The 25,428-nt window shown below is 43.9% G+C and overlaps 1 protein-coding gene across 1 annotated transcript in view; it reads left to right on the top strand.

Moving 5' to 3' along the window:
* The window catches only part of ELK3 (ETS transcription factor ELK3), a 72,621-nt gene extending 56,518 nt beyond the window's left edge, over positions 1-16,103 (top strand). The window contains exons 4-5 of the mRNA XM_068272789.1: positions 9,158-9,280; positions 14,186-16,103. Of these exons, the coding sequence (XP_068128890.1) occupies positions 9,158-9,280; positions 14,186-14,284 (222 nt within the window). The 3' untranslated portion in view covers positions 14,285-16,103. The remainder of the gene's footprint in view (positions 1-9,157; positions 9,281-14,185) is intronic.
* Positions 16,104-25,428: the final 9,325 nt, after the last annotated feature.

Here is a 25,428-nt window from a genome sequence, read left to right as displayed (position 1 = left end):
CACATAGAAATACTGTACATACATTAACCCACACGCGTTTACCATCTGAAGAGTAGGAATGAGTTAAAGAGACACTGAAGCGAAAAAAAAATGATGATATGATTTGTATGTGTAGCACAGCTAAGAAATAAAACATTAAGATCAGATACATCAGTGTAATTGTTTCCAGTACAGGAAGAATTGAGAAACTCCAGTTGTTATCTCTATGCAAACAAGCAATTAAGCTCTCCGACTAAAGCTGAGTACACACGTACGATAACGATCGTTCAAAAACGAACGATAACGACAATCGGAACGATAATCGTGCGTTCAAAAAGTGTGAACGATCGTTTTTGTGAACGATAACGATCGTTATCGTTCAATCGGACCGATCCAACCCGGCGGATTTTTTCGAAAGATAATCGTTCAATCGTTGCAGTGTGTACAAAGATCGTCCGATAACGCATGTTCTTATTGCCTGTCATAACGTCACTTCCGTTTGCGCACGCATTTTTTTATCGTTCGTCGTTCAGTACTTTATACTTATATCGTTCACGTGTGTACACAATCGTTCATTACGAACGATCTTTTCAGTCTAATTTGAATATCGTGTAAACGTCACGAATCGTTCGTAACGAACGATCTTTATCGGACGTGTATACGAACCTTTAGTTAGTGGTGGAGAGGGCTGTTATCTGACTTTTATTATCTCAACTGTTCCTGGACTATTTACTTTTCTCTGCTAGAGGAGAGGTCATTACTTCACAGACTGCTCTGAAAGACTCATTTTGAATGCTGAGTGTTGTGTAATCTGCACATATTATAGAGTGATGCAATGTTAGAAAAAACACTATATACCTGAAAATAAAAGTATGAGAATATTTTCTTTGCTGCTAATCTTCTAGTAATTATTCATAGTACACAACCAATTCACTATATCAAATTTTTTTTCTCGCTTCAGTGTCTCTAAGGAGAGCCAGTAAGCTGCATGCATGATGGTTGGGTACGTTTAACAGGACAATTGAGAATTAAGTCATGGGTAAAGTGTCTTAGCTCTTGCTTGCCTGAAGAGGTGGATTTTTAGGTTGTATTTTAATATAGCAAGGATGGATGAGTGCCAAACAGATTATGGAGAAGAGTTCCAGAGGAGATAAGGCTTGTGGTTAATCCTGTTTGCAGGAGAGACAAGATGTGACTGTAGTGCATAAGAAAAACAAGACATTAGGGCCCACATGCAATTCACTTTTTCTCCTGAGTTTTCTCCTAGGTGATAATTTTAAACTGGTCAATAAAATGCCTTATAAAGGGAACCTAAACTGAGAACGATATGGATTTTTCTTTTTACAATAATACCATTTGCTTGACTCTCCTGCTGATCCTGCATTTCCTAATACTTTTAGCCCAGCCCCTCAACAAGCACGCAGATCAGGTGCTCTGACTAAAGTCAGACTGGATTAGCTGCATGCTTGTTTCAGGTGTGTGATTCAGCCACTACTGCAGCTAAAGAGGTCAGCAGGACAGAGCAGCAACTGGTATTGTTTACAAGGAAGCATCCATATCCCTCTCAGTTAAGGTTCCCTTTAAAGAGACTCTGAAGTCTCAAAAAAAAGGTCTTTTTATTTAACAAATATGTGTCATAACTAAACCGCCGCATTCCCGCCTCTGTAAACTATCTAAATCCCCCCTAACTCGCCTTCCCTCTCCCCTGCAAAATCCACGACTTTCTTGGTCGTGGATTTTGCTGCCCTAAGCGCTTCCATGTGAGGCAGAGCTATGAGCTGCAGCCCTGCCTCACACATGTCTGTCTGATCTCCGCCTCTCCCCCACCCCTTTCAGTGAAGGAAGATTGAGAGGGGTGGGGGAGAGGCAGCAATCCGGGCTGACAGACGCACTGAGAGGCAGGGCTGCAGCTCATAGCTCTGCCTCTCACGGAAGTTCTGCCCGGATTGCCCCCCGGGGAGTTTGGGGGCATTTAGATAGTTTACAGCGGCGGGAATGCGGCAGTTTAGTTAGGGCTAAGATATTAAACATATTTGTTAAATAAAAATACTTTTTTTTTTTAGAGACTTCTGAGTCTATTTAAGCCACAAGAAAACAAGAAAATACTAAAAATAACGTTGATAGTACTCTTTCACCTACTTTTTGGTACTTTTTTATTTGAAAAGTGCTGGAAAGTTATTTTAAATCGAAGATGAAAAATTACCTCCAAGGAAAAAACTCAGATGAAAAAGTGAATTGCATATGGGGCCAGGGCCCATATGCAATTCACTTTTTCTCCTGAGTTATCTCCTAGGTGAATTTTTCATACCTTGTTCTAAAATGCATTTTAATCCACCAGCACGCAAGAAAATACTCCAAAAAAAAAAAAAATAATACCTTTTCACCAACTTTTGGGAACTTTTTCAGCTGTGAAATGCTAAAAAGTTATTTGAAAGAGAACAGACCTAAGGGCCATATGCGCTTCACTTTTTCATCTCCTAGGAGATAATTTTTCATCTTCGATCTAAAATGACTTCCCAGCAAAAAACTAGGCGAAAAAGTACTATCAAAATTATTTTGAATATTTTCTTGCTTCCTGGTTGCCTAAAAGGAATTTTATTAAGTTTAAAAATATCACCTAGGAGAAAACTTAGGAGGAGAAATTAAGTGCATATGGGCCTAGGAGAGGGAAGATTACTCTTGGATGGTATGTGGAAATGTGTGCAGTTAAGCTTGAACATTGTCCTTTGTGTGATGGTCAGTCAGCAGTTGGCACTAGCTTCCTGTGAACATTCTTATTTATCAAGGTCATGTTATTTTTATGCTCTGTCCTGGTTATCATACATCTGTCAGGGAACTTAAACCATTTAATGAATGAGCTAGCCTGTCTGTTTCTTGGAGCAAGTAGACTACCGGTACATGTAACCTTCTGGGTATTTGGGTAAACCAAGAAGAACTAAAGCAGTTTCTCAGTAGGAGTGATGAAATGTCTTCTATGACACGTAGACCTTGTTCACTTCGTCAAATAAGGGTAGTGTGTTACAGCGATACTGTCATAGTATTGTGGATAGTGTTGGGGTGTAGTAAAATGCACAATCCATTCACTACAGTGAAAAGTGCTGTGTGTGCGTTTTGAAGCAGGCCATAATCTGTTGCACAGTAGTCAAGGAAAACACATAGTTGCTGAGAAATTCAGTCTGTGTGTGTTTAGAGAGATCAGCCTGTGTAATTAGCCAATATCATCAAATGTAAATCAGGGCTGTGGGCTGTGTCTGGTGCCAGGTGTGCTGTTTTGTGCCAATATGTAAACACTGGAGGTTGACCCTTTCTGTGCTAAACACTGCACTATTTCTGTACAAGTTCTATAAGTTGTAATGAAGAAATATTTTTCTTTAAAGGTTATTATGCAATTGCTTATCTTTTAGAGCAGAGAGGAAGTTGTGATATGGTGAGCTATTAAAGTGGACCTAAACTCAGAACACATATACAGGATCACTGGACTGCCAAAAAGGTGTCAAGTTGAATTAACTTCAAGTTATCATTCTTCTCTATTTTGCAGACCCACCAGGGCACATACTTAGACAACAGAGGTCCTCACTGACAGTGCCCACACCATAGAGCTAGCACATTACTGTATATACCAGTTTTGGGTCATGCACTGTGCGGGTGGAGTGGAATGGTTTCACCTTGTAGCAACAGAAAGGAACATATGAATGATGTACTCTTCTTCACAGTTTCAAATCTATTTGTAAATGTCTGTTAGTATCTTAAAGCGGACCCAAACCAAACATTTTTTTTATTCAAAATATGTAATTGCACCACTCTGACACATACAAAGATAAATAAACACTCCTTCAAGCCTATGAGCATTTCAGTGCATGCTTTTCACCCTTGTCTTTTCATAACTAGGGTTATACAGGTGGCACCATTACTTCTGAGCTTAGTAGGAGGTTTTAGATCATGGGTGTGTTTGTCATCAGCTACCCTCCCTTACAGGGGCGTTGTCTATGTGAAATCTCACACAAGCTGAGATCACCTCCCCTGTGACATCATCAGTAGCAGCCTGTGTTTTGTTTTTGTTTTGTATCTCCACCAGGCTGCCGGATTTTGTCCCGGCAATATGAAAGGAATGGAGGGGTTCCACCAATAAATGTATAATATTTTATATTTGTCATCATGCAGCTGAAAAAAGGCTGCCATTTATTATTATAATTTAAAAAATAGATTTTATTTCTGAAATCTTGTATTTCTAATTTGGGTCCACTTTAAGTTTGTGTTAATATAGGCTTCCTGTAACCTGCTGTTCGCCAGACCTCTGAGTGGGAGATTGTGCATTACGGCTTAATCAAAGTCTATTGCACTGCACTCAGCCCAGCATATTTTCATGTGCTGAAGGGAACCTATTTAAGTAGATTATGAAGGTCTCAGGAGAGTGACGCTGACTCACAATTCATTAGAGCAGTAGGAAGGTAGGAAGGTGACGCAGGAAATGGTGAATAGTGGGCAGCTTTGCTGTGAGTCACAGGATGGGCTAAACACTTACAAACAGTTCACATATTTACTTCAAGTTTGGCTGCCTTTGAGTCTCAAAGCAAAAAGCAAAGCAGTCTGTCAATACAAAAAAAGCCAAACTTCTTGTACAAGTAAATATATATATTTTTACACATCACTCTGCAGAAGATTTCAGGATATCTCTGGACCATGTTACATTTCTGAACCATTGTTGTGCTAGTATTTTCCTGTAGGCTCACTATATGTATATATATATACTGTATGTATTGCCATTCAGACCTTTTTTTTTTTTTGTCCGGAGCTGCTCTAACAAACTTAAACCAGGACTAGAATCCTACTACAGGTAGTCCTCGGTTAATGAACGAGACTGTAGGTTCATTCTTAACCTGAATCTGTTCTTAAGTCGGAACATTGTGCCATCTCTGTCCCGTGTGCCTCCAGTGTCCCCCTCTGTGTCACCTCTGCCCTTTGTACCTGTTTATACAAGTTTAAAAGCCATTTTTTTTTTAAATCGATTTTCTAAAAAAAAAAAAAAAAAACCCTAAAAAATGTCCAATTATGGAAACAGAGAATCCATGCCGTTTGTATCAGCGGGTCATTTGTAAGTCGGGGACTTGCTGTATTCCATTTTCCCAGAAGAAAAAAACGAACAATTCCACTAGTAATTGTATTTACAAATGATTGTGCTGACAGCATGGAAGTATACCTCAATATGTACCTATTTACAGTGTTGTCAGAGTTTACAAGTGGAATGTTGGATTATTTTTTTTAAATCTGGTCCCAAGGGCTGTTTAACACTGGTAACTGCACTTGTTACTATAGCAATTTAATCTAACTACAATGTGTGTTTTGCAATTCAATCAACGCACGGATGGGTTGCACGGTGCAATTGCATTTGTGGTTCTGATAGAGAAGATGGAAAACTGTTATAGATGTAATGTTGGACTGTTTTGTTTTAAACCGGTTCTGTTTTAATCCAGGCTGTTTCACATTGGAAATTGTGATTGGCGACAGAAGGCGTAAAAATATTCACATTGCTGGATCGCAAGAAAGTCAGGATTTGCTATGAGATTTTCCTACAATCCTATATTTTGCTTACAGAACGCAATATGCAAGGACATTGGGTTGTATGAATCAGAAACTGATAGCAAAAGAAAGAATCGGGTGCAATGTGAAACAGCCCTTATTCAAGGAGCAAGAAAAGGCTGCTATTTGAACACAAACTTAAAGGGAGACTTAAAGAGACTCTGTAATAAAATTTTGAGCCTTATTTCTTCTATCCTATAAGTTCCTATAGCTGTTCTAATGTGGTCTGGCTTACTGCAGCCTTTCCTAGTTGCACAGTGGCTGTATTATCTCTGTTATATGATCTAATCTTCTCTCCTCTGTCGGGCTCAGGCAGTCAGGCTGGAATATGCTATGCTGCTCGTGATTGGATAGAAGCTATACACACCCTCTCCAGGCCCCCTGCATACTCTGTATGACTCACACACTGAGCTACTATCAGCCTATCACTTGCTATGTCTTTTGTTTGTAAACACTGCATAAAACTGGCAATTACAAGCCAGGATCGCAGCAGGGAGTGGCAGAAACAGCACAGAGGGGCCCAGGAGAACATAATGAATAGAATGGTATGCTTTTTATTGTAAGAATTATACAGTACAGATTCTCTTTAAGTCTAAATAAAAAATGAGTTTAATTTATCTAGGGCTTCTTGCAGCCCCCTGGAGCCATCGGGTGCCCACGTTGTCGGTCCAAGTCCCTCCGGCCAGCAACAGCCACCCCCGCAATGCTGACTGGTAGCCACCAGTTGGCAGCTACTGTGCATGTCTGTCCCAATCTGTGCGCACCCTGATCACGCTACCGCAACCGGGAGCACTCTGCGCAGTAGCAATTTTTGTGTACTGTGCATGTGCAGAATAGGAGCACCATGCGGAGGCACGTGGCCAGCCAGAGGGAGCCTGAGAAATGTCTACCACATCCAAGGAAGGCAGCCATCAAAATTTACCCACACCTGCTTTAAGGTTAAAGGACACCTGAAGTAGAGGGATATGGAGGCTGCCGTATTTAACTCCTTTTAAACAATACCAGTTGCCTGGCAGCCCTGCTCATTTCTTTGGCTGCAGTTGTGTCTGAATCACAAACCTGAAACAAACATGCAGCAAATGTTTTCAGATTTTTGTCAGAAACATCTGATCTGCATGCTTGTTCAGGGTGTGTATGTAAAAGCATGAGAGGCAGATCAGCAGGGCTGCCAGGCAACTGATATTGTTTGAAAAAATAAATATGGCAGCCTCCATATCGCTCTCACTTCAGGTGTCCTTTAACTACTCTAAGACCGCTCCACGCCAATGGGCGTGGCGGCAGCCCCAGGACCGCCTAACGCCGATTGGCGTCAGGTCCTGGAGCCGGCTACTGTAAGAGATTGCGTGCATCTCCTTCTCGGGGGGCGGAGCTCCGCCCCTTCAGTCTCCTCAAGTGGTTAAAGGAAACCAAAGACCAGATAATCTAAAACATTTATACATACCTAGAGCTTCCTCCAGCCCCATCCACACGGATTGCTCCCACGCCGCCGTCCTCAGCCTTCTCCAGCCCCGGTACCGGGTCCCAAAACTTCAGCCAGTGGCGGCCAGTTCAGCCAGGATGGCGGCTAGGGAGCGATCCGTGCGTATGGGGCTGGAGGAAGCTGCAGATATGTATAAATCTTTTAGTTTATCTGGTCTTTGGTACACTTTAAGGGAGACATGAGACAAAATGATGAGCAGGAGAATAGGAAAGTTTACTTGCTGTTTCAGTTTATGGGACTTGGGCAGTTTTGGAGACAGAAAATGACCTTAGGCCTCGTTCACATCACACACAGATGGCCGTGCCATCAGAAAACAATGCGTACATTTGCACGCCATCTGTGTTTCCATGTGTTGCGTGGCTGATCCCATTCACTGTAGTGAATGGGTCAGCTGCGCGTTTTGCCCAAAAAATGTGTGCAGCTTGCGTTTGTTGCACTGGTACGCAACGCGTGTAATGTGCACATCAGACAGTGCAGTCTATGCACTTCTGATGTCTGTGCGTATCTGCCTCGTACACATGTAGCCCGAAATATGGACGGCAACGCGTGTAATGTGAGCATCAGACAGTGCAGTCTATGGACTTCTGATGTCTGTGCGTATCTGCCTCGTACACATGTAGCCCGAAATATGGACGGCAACGCGTGTAATGTGCACATCAGACAGTGCAGTCTATGCACTTCTGATGTCTGTGCGTATCTGCCTCGTACACATGTAGCCCGAAATATGGACGGCAACGCGTGTAATGTGCACATCAGACAGTGCAGTCTATGCACTTCTGATGTCTGTGCGTATCTGCCTCGTACACATGTAGCCCGAAATATGGACGGCAACGCGTGTAATGTGCACATCAGACAGTGCAGTCTATGCACTTCTGATGTCTGTGCGTATCTGCCTCGTACACATGTAGCCCGAAATATGGACGGCAACGCGTGTAATGTGCACATCAGACAGTGCAGTCTATGCACTTCTGATGTCTGTGCGTATCTGCCTCGTACACATGTAGCCCGAAATATGGACGGCAACGCGTGTAATGTGCACATCAGACAGTGCAGTCTATGCACTTCTGATGTCTGTGCGTATCTGCCTCGTACACATGTAGCCCGAAATATGGACGGCAACGCGTGTAATGTGCACATCAGACAGTGCAGTCTATGCACTTCTGATGTCTGTGCGTATCTGCCTCGTACACATGTAGCCCGAAATATGGACGGCAACGCGTGTAATGTGCACATCAGACAGTGCAGTCTATGCACTTCTGATGTCTGTGCGTATCTGCCTCGTACACATGTAGCCCGAAATATGGACGGCAACGCGTGTAATGTGCACATCAGACAGTGCAGTCTATGCACTTCTGATGTCTGTGCGTATCTGCCTCGTACACATGTAGCCCGAAATATGGACGGCAACGCGTGTAATGTGCACATCAGACAGTGCAGTCTATGCACTTCTGATGTCTGTGCGTATCTGCCTCGTACACATGTAGCCCAAAATTTGGACGGCAACGCGTGTAATGTGCACATCAGACAGTGCAGTCTATGGACTTCTGATGTCTGTGCATATCTGCCTCGTACACATGTAGCCCGAAATATGGACGGTAACACATGCAATGTGAACGAAGCCTTAAGGCTACTATCACATTAGGACGTTGCAGTTTAATGTGACGTTAAAGTCGCTCCGCAAAGTAACAACGCAACGCCGCCAAAAAGTCGCAAAGCAGCGTTACAACTGCATACAGCATGTACAGTAGAAAATACAGGCAATGAAGAGTATGTCGCCAAGTGTTACTGAGCATGTGCAAACAGTCTAACGCAGCTAAAAACGTGTGTAACGCACAGCATGCAGCACTTTCATTTAACGTGCAGCGTTAGACACCAACGCAACGTCTGCACTGTGAACAGGCCATTGATTTTTCATTGCTGTGAGTTATTCAGCGTTACATGTAGTTTTAACGTGCGACTTTAATGTTGCACTGTGAAAGAGCCCTAAATGTTATGCAACTCATACAGTAGCTAGAAAACAAAGATAAAAAGACTGGTAAACACTCCATACAGTTTAATACACTTTCAGTTTTGCTTCATGGATATAGTCAGTATATCTAACTTTTTGGTTTCATCTTGCAGACTCCTAATGGATTACTGCTAACCCCAAGTCCCCTTCTATCAAGCATCCATTTCTGGAGCAGCCTTAGTCCTGTCGCTCCACTGAGTCCTGCCAGGCTGCAGGGACACAACACTTTGTTTCAGGTGAGTTCTAATAACATTTTATATAAAAGTTACTGAACACTACTGGCTTTACCAAGATCAAATCCTGCCGAAATGCTGATGTTCGTGTGCAGTCTCTATCAGTGTTGCAGCAATCTGCAGGTATTCTGCTCTGGTCTGGCCTGACTATAGGACTATTTAGCAAAAAGAGTTTGTCCTGTTTGAACACTACAAAACAAAAAACAAAGATTTTTAGCTGTAGTTGGATTCTGAGTCAGGAAAAGAAGAATGTGAATCCATTAGTAAAGAAACAAGAATTAATTGGGAAACTGTGGTAAATAGATCGAACCTTTTATTATGAATTACACCTCAATGCCACTTCTTCATTGCCATTTAGCTTTACGTTAGGGAGTTTTCTTCGTTTTCCTAAATATATCCCACCATGGGGAGTCCTGAGCCTCACTGGTGTTAATAGCAAACTGAAAGTGAAAATACTATTAGAACCAATATATAATTTATATGTGCAGAGTAAACTATTAACTTACAAACAAAACAAAGCATTTTTAATAGCACACAGGCTGCTAAAACTATTGCCAGCTCTACAGCTAACCCCCCTCTGGGTTAGACATTCTGCCCCCAGTCCTCTGCAATTCTAACAGAGGTTTTGTTCTCACCAGCACTAGTCATACACAGTCCGCTGGTGGCAAGTCCCCCCCCCCCCCCCCCCGGTACACCACTCCTGCTTTTTAGACAATGTAAATACATGGAGACAGCATACCTTAGGCTTTGCTCCACCCAAAACACATGACCCTACTGTGCTCCAGTACACAGCATTATTGCAAAGCCTGCTGTGTACTGTCTATTTATTGTATTTACCTCTCCAGTTCTGATCTCTTCTCTTCCTTGTGTTCTGTACTCTCTACCAAATCATCTCTAGTCAGGGTCACGGCCCACTAACTATTGAGCTGCCAGCAACTAGTAGCTGCAACCATAAATGGTCATCTGAATCCATCATTCTTCATTGTTCCGCAACCTGGGAGGTACTTCCTGAATTGCGGCTTAGCTTCCGATTGGAGGAAGCTCACAGGAGGCGGGCAGCGACTGGGACAGAGGCGGAAAGCGTGCATTGAATGACATACAGACAGGGCCAGTTCAGGTAACAATTGGGCCCTAGGGCAAAATTAGCCTGGGGGGCCCCCCAACAGACACCCCCCCCCCCACCAAAAAGCGTCATTAGGGGCCCTTTGTTGCAGCCAAATTTCCCCCCTGGGGCCTTGAGTTGGCTGCTGACCCTCCCCCAATCACCTCCCAATTTAACTGTGCTCCTTGGGGCCCTGCAGAGTCTATGGCCTCAATTCACTAAGATCATGCTGGAGATAATAAGGCAAGAGTAAACTTACCACCACACAGTGAGAGAGTTATCTCTTCATTCCTAAAGTTACCTCCTCTGTAGTTAAGTTACCTCCTCTGTAGTTAACCTCTTGCCGACCGTGTCACGCCGGTAGGCGTGGCCGCGGCGGCAGCCCCAGGACCGCCTAACGCCAATTGGCGTAAAGTCCTGGGGCTCTGTTTTGCAGGAGATCCGTGCAGGCTGCGCGCGCATCTCCTGCTTGGGGGGCGGAGCTCCGCCCCGCCTTCAGTCTCCGAGTGGCTATTGCCGCTCGGGAGACTGTTAGACGGCGTGATCGCCGTCTATTTACTCTGTGCAGCGCTGCGATCAGCAGCAGCGCTGCACTGGGGACAGCCGTGTGACACGGCTGTCCCCATGGGGGACAAGAGAGCGATCGGCTCTCATAGGCAGAAGCCTATGACAGCCGATCGCCGTAATTGGCTGGCTGTGGGGAGGGAGGGAGGGAGCGAGGGAGGGAAGGGATTTAAAGGAAGAGGGTTTTTTTTTTTAAAAAAAGCGGCAACACAAATATTTATTAAAAAAAAAATAAACATGGGGAGAGCGATCAGACCCCACCAACAGAGAGCTCTGTTGGTGGGGAGAAAAAGGGGGGGGGGGGGGAAATCACTTGTGTGCTGTGTTGTGCGGCTCTGCAGCTTGGCCTTAAAGCTGCAGTGTCCTTTTAAACTAAAAATTGCCTGGTCACTAGGGGGGTTTAGCCCTGCAGTCCTCAAGAGGTTAAGTTACCTCCTCTGTACTTTTTTTCACACGCAGTTAATTAACAGCCGTTCTTTAACTTTTGAATTCTGGAGTTATTTTAAAGACAGAAGAGTTAACTTTAGGTTTGCCTGAGGTAAAATGTTTCCTGAATACTACATGCCTCGTCACCATGGTGATACCTATAGAAACATTATTAAAGACAGGAGATGAGCTTAGTGAATTGAGGCCATTGTCAGTGTAGTGTCTCACCTGCCCGCCAGCACAGATGAGATACTATTCTGCCGAAGACTCTGCAGAGGCCCTGGGGAGCAACAGTTAAGATTTGGGGGGGGGGGGGGGGGGAGGACAGCTTAGGGGTCCCCACAAGCTCTGGGGCAATTGCCCCTTTTGCCTCTATAGTAGTGCCGGCCCTGAATACAGAAGGTAAATAGGGGGGCACAGGAGACCCCGGGGGGGACTAGAGGCAGCAATTGTGAGTCCCAGAGGCATGTCATTATGCACAGGACATGCCTCTGTGGTCTCTCAAGATTTCAGATACATGCCTCGGGTTCTCTTTAACCACTTGAGGACCCAGCCTTTATCCCCCCCTTAAAGGGATCCTAAACTGAGAGGGATATGGATGTTTCCTTTTAAACAATACCAGTTGCCTGACTCTCCTGCTGATCAATTTCCTGCAGTAGTATCTGGATCTCACACCTGAAACAAGCATGCAGCTAATCCAGTCTGACTTCAGTCAGAGTACCCGATCTGCATGCTTGATGAGGGGCTATGGCCAAAAGTATTAGAAACACAGGATTAGCAGGAGAGTCAGGCAACTGGTATTATTTTAATAGGAAGAATCCATATCCTTCTCAGTTTAGGTTCCCTTTAAGGACCAGCGCTCATTTAGAAGATCTGTGCTGGGTGGGCTCTACAGCCCCCAGCACAGATCAAACAACAGGCAGAGCGACCAGATCGCCCCCTTTTTTCCCCACTAGGGGGATGATGTGCTGGGGGGTCTGATCGCTCCTGCCTGCGTGTGGCTGGCAGGGGGGGGGGCACCTCAAAGCCCCTTCCACCGCAGGATTTCCCCCCCCTCCCTCTTCTCCCTCCCTGCCCCAGAGATCGGAGGCTGCACAGGAACGGAACTGTCCTGTGCAGCCTCTAACAGGCTCCTGCCTGTCATGTGACAGCGATCCCCGGCCGCTGATTGGCCGGGGATCGCTGATCTAGTACAACGCTGCTACTGTTAGCAGCGTTGTACAAATGTAAACAAAGCAGATTATTTCCGCTTGTGTTTACATTTAGCCTGCGAGCCGCGATCGGCGGCCCACGGGCTATTCACGGAGCCCCCCGCCGTGAATTGACAGGAAGTAGCCGCTCGCGGGAGCGGCTGTTTCCTGATCAATTAGCCTGCAGCCGGTGGTCCTGCAGCTGCCACTTTGCCGTCGCGCGTTATGAGTGCACGGTCGGCAAGTGGTTAACCACTTGCCGTCCGCGCACTCATACCGCGCGTCGGCAAAGTGGCAGCTGCAGGACCAGCGACGCAGATCTGCGTCACCGGCTGCAGGCTAATTAATCAGGAAGCTTCCTGTCAATTCACGGTGGGGGGCTCCGTGAATAGCCTGCGGGCTGCCGATCGCAGCTCGCAGGCTAAATGTAAACACAAGCGGAAATAATCCGCTTTGTTTACATTTGTACAACGCTGCTAACAGTAGCAGTACTAGATCAGCGATCCCCGGCCAATCAGCGGCCGGGGATCGCTGTCACATGACAGGCAGGAGCCTATTAGAGGCTGCACAGGACAGATCCGTTCCTGTGCAGCCTCGGATCTCCGGGGGAAGGGAGGGAGGGAGGAGAGGGGGAATCCTGCGGTGGACGGGGCTTTGAGGTGCCTCCCCCGCTAGCCACACCCAGGTAGGAGCAATCAGCAATCAGACCCCCCCCCCCCCAGCACATCATCCCCCTAGTGGGGAAAAAAGGGGGGCGATCTGGTCGCTCTGCCTGGTGTTTGATCTGTGTTGGGGGCTGTAGAGCCCACCCAGCACAGATCAGCAAATACAGCGCTGGTCCTTAAGGGGGGGGGGGGGTGTAAAGGCTGGGTCATCAAGTGGTTAAGTCTATCCAGCAAAGATAATGACTGCACTTGGGGACTTGGAGTTGTCAATGGCTGCACTGCATAATCTTGCAGCATTAAACGGAACCTGAAGTGAGAGACATTTTGAGGCTGCCATATTCATTTCCTTTTTAGCAATACTGGTTTCCTGGCAGTCCTGCTTATCTCTTTGGCTGCAGTAGTATATGAATCACACACGTGAAAGAAGCATGTAGCTAGTCTTATCAGGTCAGAAACACCTGATCTACATGCTTGTTCAGGGCCTATGGCAAAATGTATTAGAAGCAGTGGGTTAGCAGAACAGCCAGGCAACTGGTATTGTTTAAAATTAAATATATAAGCCTCCATATCCCTCTCACTTCAGGTACCCTTTAACCCAACCTGACCCCCCCCCCCCCCCCAAGTGCAACCAGTTATCCAGTCCCTGTCCTTCGTAAGCACTGTGGTCCAGCATCTTCCCCTCACAGGTAATCCGTGTGGCTAGTATCTGTCGCCCTGCCCTTGGTAATTGTTGTGCCCAGGACTTCACAGGCAGGGATCACGCGTGCCAAAAATGGTAAATAGGCACTTAATGCTTCCCAATGCACTGTTGCAGTGGGATACTACTACTACTAATGTATCTTATGCATGTTAGATACTACTGTGACAGATATATAAAAATAAACCGAGTACACTGTAGCTTGTAGCTCTGTAGGATATAGAACACTATTCTGATTAGAATGCTTTCTTTTTCCTCCCAAAGTTTCCCAGTCTGTTGAATAATCACCTGCCAATGCAGTTACCAGGATTGGACAGAGCTTCATCTCCAGTGCTTCTATCATCCAACTCCCAAAAGTCCTGATGACGTTTCACAGCATAATGAACTCACAGGTTTAATTTACATAGTAATTAAACGCAATGAGAAGAGGACTAGTCCGAAGTTACCAAGACTTCAATCACTACACCGGATGCATCTGAAGAGTTGGCAAAAAGCATCCTCTGTCTATTTGTGGACCAGAATTTCAAGAGACTTATCACAGGCAGACGTCGGGGTATCTGTGTAGTTGGCAAACGGCAGGTTATTCATTCACATACAGAAGACATGGAAGAGAAATGTGAGGTTTGGCATTTATAACCTTTTAAAAAAATGCCATTTGCCAGTCTGTAATGATGATCTTTTGTCTTTGTTAGTATTAAGTTACATACTCACCAGAAGATGGATCAGGGAACTCCCGGCGACGTGACCCAACAAACAAGCATTCCCCGATCCAAGAACATGCGACGGCACAAAGGAGAATTCAAATGATTACAGCACTTTGGGCAAGAGTCCTTGGGGATCTAGAAGATTCGATCTGCCATGACAATCGAAATCACATGTTGCAAAACATTGTTTGTGTAATCGTGCTCGCGTACCCAAGTCACAAAATCACAGAATAGATCACAGCTCGCACACGAGAAAAGAAAAGTCATGTCACACCTGGAACAAATATGCAGCCAGCTATTCTTTGCATACTTGTTCTGGGCCAATGATCTGGTGGAGGATCAGCATAACAGTCAGGCAAGTAGCATAATCATTTAGGGCCAGTGCACACCAAAAAGCACTAGCGTAATCACAAACGCTCAGCTTTTTTTTTTAAAGTGATTTTTCAGAGCGCTTCCAGGCATGTGCCTAGCGATTTTCTAATCATGCCTAGCGTGTTTTGGAGCGTTTTGGTGTAGAGTTTATTTTTTGTTACAGTAGAGCTGGAACTGAACAGCTTATGTAACAAAAATGCTTTTAAAATGGCTCTGTTCTAGCGCTTTTCAGAGCAACTTTCCTTAACATTGAGGCTGAATCGCTTCAGAAATAAGCTGAAATTCTGCAGGACCCGCGTTTGCGTTTGGGAGAAAATCACATTGCTCTGGTGTGATCCATCCCATTCAAATACATTAGCCAATTAGCTAAGCGCTTTTCAAAAGTGCTCAGCAGCACTCTTGGTGTGCACCAGCCCCTAGAGCTGGTCATTGAGATGCTAGTAATTCCAGGTTGCCTTGCACTGTCCATGTAAATTAATTGGGATTAAGCTAATCAGTTGCCTTTCCTGTAATTGGCCAAATTCCAAGCAGCATACATTTCACATGGATGGGGTTGCACAAGGGAATCATTTAAACCTCACTAACCATCTCTGCTTGCCACCCAGTTTATGTGGGGGTTCCAGTATTCACTGTACCATATTTGCCATTAAAGAGACACTGAAGCGAAAAAAAAATGATGATATAATGAATTGGTTGTGTAGTACGGATAAATTACTAGAAGATTAGTAGCAAAGAAAATCTTCTCATTTTTATTTTCAGTTATATAGTGTGTTTTATAACATTGCATCATTCTCTACTATTCGCAGTTTACACACTACTCAGCATTCTAAATGATTTTTGCAGAGCAGAAATTCTTCACTGACAGCTGCGATAATAAACTTTAGAAGACAGCCCTCTCCACTTCGAGCTTAATGACTTTTTTGCATAGAGATAACAACTGGAGTTTCTTAACTCTTCCTGTACTGGAAAGAATTAGACTTATGTCTCTGATCATAATGTTTTATTTCTTAGCTGTACTACACATTTTTTTTTTTATTTTTTTCCGCTTCAGTGTCTCTAAGTATTCGGAGTTCTATTAACTATTCTTTTCTTAAAGGAATACTTAAGTCAGCAAAAAAAAAATGACTTCTACTCACCCGGGGCTCTCCTCAGCCCCTTGAAGCTGAACGGTGCCCTCGCCGTGTCCCTCCGATGTGCCTGGACGCCGTCACCGGCCGACAGGCTGGGAACGCGGCTTATTAGCCGCGTTCCCGGCCGCAATAGCATTGTAGAGGGCGCTATTGCGGCCGGGAACGCGGCTAATCAGCTGCGTTCCCAGCCTGTCGGCCGGTGACGGCCAAACCGGAAGTCACCGCCGGCGAGTCCAGGCGCATCGGAAGGACACGACGAGGGCACCGTTCAGCTGCAGGGGGCTGAGGAGAGCCCCGGGTGAGTAGAAGTCATTTTTTTTGCTGACTTAAAGGATACCACAACTGACATGTGGCATAATGAGATAGACATGGGTATGTACAGTGCCTAGCACACAAATAACTATGCTGTGTTCTTTTTTTTCTTTCTCTGCCTGAAAGAGGTAAATATCAGGTATGTAAGTGGCTGACTCAGTCCTGACTCAGACAGGAAGTGACTACAGTGTGACCTTCACTGATAAGAAATTCCAACTATAAAACACTTTCCTAGAAGAAAATGGCTTCTGAGAGCAAGAAAGAGATAAAAAAGGGGGGAATTCTTATCAGTGAGGGTCACACTGTAGTCACTTCCTGTCTGAGTCAGGACTGAGTCAGCCACTTACATACCTGATATTTACCTCTTTCAGGCAGAGAAAGAAAAAAAGGAACACAGCATAGTTATTTGTGTGCTAGGCACTGTACATACCCATGTCTATCTCATTATGCCACATGTCAGTTGTGGTATCCTTTAAGTATTCCTTTAAGCCTGGTACACATATCTAATTTTTATTGGCCAATTTGACCAATTCCATCAGAGCTTACCATATTTTCCAAAATATAAAACCCACCTTTTCTCCCCCAAAAGTGGGGAGAAAGTCACTGCGTCTTATATTCCAAATACAGAGTCCCTGACTTACGAACGCACATCGATACGAACTGTCGCAATGCCAGAGACTTCCTGTATTGTCCCTGTGTCGTCCTCGGTGCCCCCATGTATAAATAGCAGCGACAATGTTCCTCTCACCTCATCCATCGGAGCCTGCGGTGGTCAGAGACCTCTCCTCTCCCTCATTGCTCCCCTAGTGCTGGTCTAGTGTAATGACGCAATCAGCAGAAGCTGGCACTAGGGGAGCAGTGAGGGAGAGGTCTCGGATTGCTGCGGGGAGCAGCAGACACAGAGGAGGACACAAGAGGTACAAGGGGAACACAATAATTGGGGGGAGAACATGTACAAGATGCCTCTGGACGCAGTAGGTTTATTTAATTTTTTTGCTTCTCTAGTTTTTGTCCTCTAAACCTAGGTACATCTTCTAGTGCGGGCATCTTATTTTTTAGTAAAATACAGTATTTAGACAATCTGTTCATAGTATTCCAAATATTAGCCCTCATGCTACATAGGTGGTAAAATTGGAGAAATCAAAATTGGATGCGTGTACTAGACTTGTTTTATGGTATATGTAGACGGCCTGCTTGTTATCAAGTGAATATTCTAATTATTTGCTGGGAGGGGATCTAGTATGTTTAAATACACACATAGGGCAACAGAGTGGAAGTCCTGCTGTCCTCCTACCACTATTATTACAGGACTGCCTGCCATCCTCTGAATCACACAGAGGTGACCAGGGTAGGAGGGACTGTGTGTGATATTTAACCAACCAGAGTGGACATTGTTAGTAAGCTGAAGTGTAATGAAGACTTGAATGTGTTTAATAATATTAGTGTTGTGTGAAGTAATGGCTGTGAAGGAAGGAAGGGAGCTGGGCATGGTTTCATTATTAGGCTTTATGCGAGCAGCTAGTTACAGCAGTGCAGATGCAGAATATGCAAACAAAATGTAGTGCAATGCAAACTCCAGGTAAGTAATAGGGTGGAACACAAAGGCACTAAACAGACCCTCACAGCGGCTGCTTCACATCCAAGGGGCGCTTGTTCACGTGACTTGCCTGGTGTTTGCATTGCACTAAAATTATGTGTGCAGATCCTGCATCTGCACACCTGTAACAAGCTCCTCCAATAAAGCCAAATAATTGGACACCGCCAGTCTCCCTTCCTGCCTATGCTACATTTTGCCTACCCTGTCACCTGTGAACATGTCCTCAACTGCTTCTGGCAGCCACAGCGGTGAGTGAACCATTTTTAGCTTGTTGTTTTTCCCCTGAAGTGCTGCAGATCCTCCTTACTTCTTGTTGCACTTGTCTGAAACAATCCCTTCATGTTAAATTGACTGAAATGCCATAGAACTGGCCAACAAAGCAAAATTAGTTGCATTAATGATTGTGCCCCTACATATAGAAGGCAGTGACTTTCACTTCAGTCACCCTGCCGATCGACTCATCTGTCCTGCTACAGTATGAAAACCATCACCTCCAATCCTGATCCGCACAACAGGGCCAGGTACCCGCAGCAGCCGCACCCACACAGACTCCTTTCCAGAGAGGGTCAGTCAAAAGTTATGTTTTTACAGTTAATACAAATTGTATGCAGATTGGAATTGGTCCAGTGAAATGTACTTCATGCATGTAAGCTGTATGAAATGTGCATGCAAGCCAGAAAGATTTGCATCTTACTGACCATCTCCACAGCTCTCTGATTAATGTGCAGAGAAATGTATGCTGCACACTGGCTGTGTTGTGCAAGGAAGAGCTCCGAGAATTATTGGCTGAATTCACACCATGTGCATTTCTGTTTTGCAGGCGGTCTACAACTACACAGCGCAGCACACACGCTTCACGTTATTTTTATGGCATAAACAATTGCCATGTAATGCACAATTTTTTGCAGGTTACCCAGAAACACACTGAGACAGTGATGTGAACATACCCACAGAATTGTATGGGCAGGAAGATCACTTGTGGCACCGCAATGCAACACACTAAGGTGACTGAGCACACTTGTGCAGTGCTCTGCAATATAGGTGGCTGTGTGCTTCACAGAAACTCTCGGCACTTGCATGGTTTACAGAACGCACTGCTGTGCAACACACCAGTCTGACCATCAAACAATGCTGCCTGATGTCCTTTTGTGTCACACAGTCAAATGATGATCACAGAAAATGTAATTTTTTTTGACCGGATGAGCATTTTTGGGGAAATTTGTATACAGCTTGGTAATGGGCCAATCACATACAGTTTCAATCTGCACACAAATTGCAATAACATTTGTATTAAGTCATAAAACCCATTGATCACCTCTAGTAAGAAGGCTGGTGAGCACCCTATGGGCCCGTTTACATTTATGCATCATAAGTAAAAGCTTCATCACAACTAAGTGCTGCATGCATTTTGTGGTGCTTTCCCAATACAAAATATACAAAAGCTCATGACAACGTGTATTAAAGCGCATAAGTTGTCAGTGTAGACTTAAAGTGAACCTAAATTGAAAAAAAAAAGGACTAATTTACCTGGGACTTTTACCAGCCCCCTGCAGCCGCCGTGCCGTCACAAAGCAATCCTCCCTAGTTTTGTTTTAATGCGCGGCCCCGGTCTCTGCTGTGACTTGACTCGCCAGTCAGCCGGCCAGAAGAGGGTCGCTGCGGGGGACTGGAGGAACACTTAGTGACAGTACGGGCACAGGGTGGTGGTAGAAGCCAGGTAAGTTAGTCTTATTTTCATTTTAGGTTTCCTATAAGCCTGAAAACCTGCTATCCTTTGACACCAAGTTACCGGTATGATTGGCACTGGAGGTTTCTTTTCATGCTGTGACAGAGCGGTTACTGGAAGAGGCACAGGCAGTTAGATAGTCAACCTACATTAACACAAGGGTGCTGCTGACTTCATTTAATGATCGATACAAAATCAGAGGCTCAATACTGGCTTTATAACCAGTGTTAAAATACAAATCTGGTTAATAAAAAAAAAAAGTACACCTACCCTTTCCATTCAGCGACCAAAGATGCTTGATTATTTTCAATCTATGAATGTGTTCTTGGATGCTCTATCTCCAAAGTATTAATCGCTCCTCAGTCACCTATCCCAATTTCATGTACACTTTACCTAAAAGGACATACGGCTGAGCCCCTCCCCCCAATTCTATGTTATGCACTTGAGCTTTTGTAAACTATAACCGGCTGTGCCTTTTTTCTTTGCATAATGTTTTGTAAATGTTTTCTATATTTTTGCATTGTTAGGAACCTTTAGGAAGGAACCTCTGATAGAATTTTTATGCCCATTTCCTAAACACGATATGTACTCTAGCTATGTTTATATTTAGTGCTTTTTAAGTGTATGGAATTTGTCTTATCCATGGTTTTCCTTTTGTAGGGAATAATAAAAAAAATAAAGGTTTTTATTAATGTATTTTTTATGAGTTTTAGAAGATTATACTTACTAATGATGATTACTAACTACTGAATACTGTAAGCGTATATTCTGCTAACAAAGGGCATGCGTGTTTATACACTCTCCTAGTAGTATTAAGTGTTTATATAATGCCAACATCTGTAACTGTACAGAGTACATAGTAAAGTCTCTGTCCCTCAGAGGTGCTCACAATCTAATCGCTACCTTAGTAATAGGTCCATCATAGTCTAGGGACAATTGTTTGGGGGAAGCCAATTAACTTATCTGTATGTTTTTTGGATGTGGGAGGAAACCAGCGTGCCCGGAGGAAACCCACACAGACACGGGGAGCATATACAAACTCCATGCAGATAGTGCCCTGGCTGGGATTCCAGATAGTTGGTGTTCAGGTGGATTTGTATATGAATAATGGAGATCCTGTGTAAGGATGGCCATATGCTTCAAGATTTCCACCCAATGTTCCAAAATGATTGATTCTTTAAATTCAGAAGTTATCGACTCCTACCACACACTGCACATCAATCTCCAATGGATTCCAGAAGGGAATCTAATGAACTGCAGAGTTGCACTGTTCAATGCAGTGCAAAGCTATAGGCCATCAATCTAGCAATAGTCTTGCCTCCGATCTACCTACATTGGGTCCTGAACGATCAATACTATTAATCAATATTTGGCCAAAATCAAAATAATAAAAAAAAAATGATTGATCTCACATTCTGGCGAATTGATTTCCAACAGATGAATCAAATCTGCATGAAATCAATAGGCAAAATGGAAGAGTGTATGGGCAACTTAAAAGTTCTGAACTTCCAAATCGGAGTTTTTTTGTTTGGTTTTTTTTTGGCCCACTAATTAAATATGCACATGCCCATAATGTAAGGACATTAAAGGGAACCTGAAGTAAGGAAAATTATTTAAAATAAACGTATGATGTAGCTGCAAATGAATATTACATACTAACCTCACTGTCAGTTCCTCTCAGAAGCTCACCATTTTCTTCTTACAGTGATCCCTTCCAGTTCTGACAATATTTTGTCAGAACTGAAATATACCAGTTGCTGTCAGTTATATATCAGCAGCTGTCAGTTACACCTGAATGTGCAAGATAATGTCCATGTTTCCCTATGGCTCAAGTAGGTGATATTACAGTTTAACAGTGTGCTGACCAGGAAGCTGTTATGGGTTAATGGCCATTTTTAAATGGAGGACGAAGGAGAGAGAGATTGAGGAGTAGACTACACAGGAGGTAAGTATGACCTGTGTATGGGTATTTTGACTTTTTATTTTCAGTTCAGGTTCTCTTTAAAGAGAACCGTAACTGAGAGGGACATGGATGTTTCCTTTTAAAGGGAACCTGAAGCGAGTAAAATTTAAAATAAAAACATGAGGTAGCTGCAAATGAATATTACATACTAACGTCATGGTCAGTTACTCTCAGAAGCTCACCATTTTCTTACAGTGATCCCTTCCAGTTCTGACATTTGGTCAGAACTGAAATAGACTAGTAGCTGTCAGTTATATATCAGCAGTTCCAACTGAATGTGCAAGGTAATGTCCATGTTTCCCTATGGCTCAAGTGGGCGATGTTACAGTTTAACAGTGTGTTGACCAGGAAGCTATTATGGGGTAACGGCCTTTTTTTAAAATGGAGGATGGAGAATTCCATTGATCACAGCGGACAAACGGGATGCAGGAGAGGAGAAAGAGTGATGAGTAGACTCCCCGGGAGGCAAGTATAATATGTGTATGGTTATTTGGACTTATTTTCAGCTCAGGTACTCTTTTAACCAATACCAGTTGCTTGTCAGTCCTGTTGATCTCTTTGGCTGTAGTAGTGGCTGAATCACACACCTGAAACAAGCATGCAGCTAATCCAGTCTGAGATCAGTCAGAGCACCTGATCTGCACACTTGTTGAGGGGCTGTGGCTAAAGGTATTAGAGACACAGGATCAGCAGGAGAGTCAGGCAACTGGTATTATTTTAAAAGGAGAAATCCTTATCCTTCTCAGTTTAGGTTTCCTTTCACTACTTAACAACCGCGTCACATCAATGGGCGTGACCGTGGCGGCAGCCCCAGGACCGTCTAATGCCAATTGGTGTCAAGTCCTGGGGCTGGCTTTTGCAATGTGCTTGCATCTCCGCTTGGAGACTGTTAGACAGCAAAACCGCCGTCTATTAGCGTAGTACAGTGCTGCGATCTAAGGCAGCGCTGTACTGGGGACTCCTGGGACACAGGAGAGCGATCGGCTCTCATAGACTAAGGCCTATGACAGACTATCACCATCATTGGATGGCTGGGGGAAGAGAGGGAGTTAGGGGGGGAAAAATAGGGAAATTTAATACAAAAACCAACCAATATTTGCAAAAAAAATTAAAAATAAACACTGGAGGAGCGGTCAGGAACAGGAAGCTCTGTTGGTGGGGAGAAAAGGGGGGAGTAAATCACTTGTGTGCTGAGTTGCGCGGCCCTGCAGCAAGGCCTTAAAGCTGCAGTGGCCAATTTAGCAAAAATTGGCTTGGTCTTTAGGGGGGTTTAACACTGCGGTCCTCAAGTGGTTAAGAGTGTGTAATTAGCATGCACATATTTAATCAGCAAGATCCAAAGATAGAATAGAGAAAGAGGATTTACGATTTCTATTACAGACTGTCCCTGTGCATCATACAATTATCCACACTAGATTATAATGATGAATGAGATAGGGCTTTATAAAACACAAAACCACTACACTGAATTCTCTGTGAAACGGTGGGCTACTGGACTATTACATGACTTTATATATCTATAAAGAACAAGTGTTCTCCACTTCATTATACCAGTTGTGCTGCACATACTCCAAGATGCAAAACCTTTGCATCTCTAAGGTGCATACACATCCAATTTTGACTGGCTTACTTTACCACTTACATTTGGTATTCATTCCAACCGATTTTGAATACTACATGGAAGTGGTGCCATTGTTAAAATCATTGGCCAATTGAAATTGGATGTGTGTACACACCCTTATAAGGTCATGCTCATCACACCATAAGTACAGTACACCTTAAAGGATACCTGAGGTGAGAGTGATATGGAGGCTGCTATATTTATTTTCTTTTAAGCAGTACCAGTTATATGGTAGTCCTACTGATCCTGTGTCTAATACTTTTAGCCATAGACCGTGAACAAGCATGCAGCAGATCAGGTACTCCGACTCAACTGACTCAAGTTTTACTGGATTAGCTATATACGTTTGTTCCATGGATTTGACTCAGAAATTAATAATGCCAGAGAATCAACAGGGCTCCCAGGCAACTGGCATGGTTTACAAGGAACTAAATATGGCAGCCTCCATATCCCTCTCACCTCAGATTCCCTTTAAAGCATTATGCTCCCTTAACACTGTAGCCATTGCAACAGATAATATTTCTATGGTACGTTCACACCAGCAGTTTGTCGGAATAACATGCAGCATGCATTAAGTTTACTGGACAAGGTGTGCACATACAGTGGTAGTGAGACATTTCTATGGACTGCATTCAGGAAAAAACCTGATAAAAAAACAACGGATCTTCTTTTGTGATATGGGTGATGGTGTGTTCCTTCTCAGGTGTGTGTATATTCAATGTATTCTAATGGGAAGGTCCATTAGATATGTTCTAGTAGTTAATGTGAAATATCACCACTAGATGGTGCTCTAGAACTAAGGGTCTAAGGATAAAGTAATGGTGACCACTAACACATACATGTGAACATACATACCATACTGTCTGCTGCAATGCAACACAGCAAATGTAGTATGAAAGTACCCTTAACATTTAATCCAGCCACATTGTAGTCAGACCCTTGTGTGTCATGGTTTCCACACAGGAGATCTTTTTTTTTTTACTTCCCCTCTCTCATAAGAGGCATTGTGGACAGCAAAAAAGATGAACTCTCCTAAAATAAATGTACATTTTATTTTTGATAGTGAGAAAGAACCTCAAGTTTTTACTGTTGCCCATTATTTCTTATCTAGCATTATCCGGGGATCAAAAGGAACCGAACCTGGCTGTAACCAGAAGTGTGGGAAATCCCCAACTGGAATATAAACATAGCAGTAACAAACTAAGAGGGTGTAACCATCTCTCCCAAATTTACTAAAACATTGTATACAAATACAAGGACCACTATCACAAAACATGCAACATTTAAAGGGACCCTGGGTGCTGAATAAAAATTAAATTTGGACTTACCTGGGGCTTCCTCCAGCCACTTGTAGCCCACAAAGTCCTCCGGCATCCTCTTCTCCCCTCTCCTTGTCCCGCGGGCGGCTCCAGTAAACGACCACTCTCTAGCGAAGTCGCGTGTGAGCGCCGGTCGCGTCTTCCTGCCGGTCACCATAAGCCTCCTGCACATGTGCGGGACCAGGAGAGGGGAGAAGAGTATGCTGGAGGACCTCGCGGGCTATGGGGGACTGTAGGAAGCCCCAGGTAAGTCCACATTTTGTTTTTATTCAGCACTTAGGGTCCTTTTAAACTACATACACATCCCATAGTTACAAGTATGTTGCTGTCACTTCCAACAGGTAGTAAAAATCTGTCAGGTTTTAGACTAGTCCATCTCCTCACTGAAAATTCTCTTCTTCAATCTTAACAAAATCAATCCCTTTAAAATATCCAGTCAGCCTTCCTACTTGCTTGCACACTATCTTGGAAGTTAGACTGAGCAACTCCTGCTCTGTAAGTGCTTCTGAAAATAAAAGAAAACCCTAAGAATTCCCCCATGAGGAGATGGGCTAATCCAAAACCTGGCAGAGCTTTACAACCTACTGCGACAGCAACATAGGAAAAAAGTTATTTATAGTGCATTGTAGTCTGAGACGATTGTACAGTTTATACGTATGCATACACACGCATGTTTAACTTTTCACCATAGTGGTTTTTTAACCTACAACATGTAAAAACATCTGCAACTCCAGTACAATAGATAGGAGGCTTGTTACTTGAG

Source organism: Hyperolius riggenbachi, chromosome 3 (assembly GCF_040937935.1).
Source record: "Hyperolius riggenbachi isolate aHypRig1 chromosome 3, aHypRig1.pri, whole genome shotgun sequence".
Taxonomy (NCBI): Eukaryota; Metazoa; Chordata; class Amphibia; order Anura; family Hyperoliidae; genus Hyperolius; species Hyperolius riggenbachi.
Note: the sequence above shows the minus strand (reverse complement) of the source record. Positions and strands in the feature narration are given on the sequence as shown.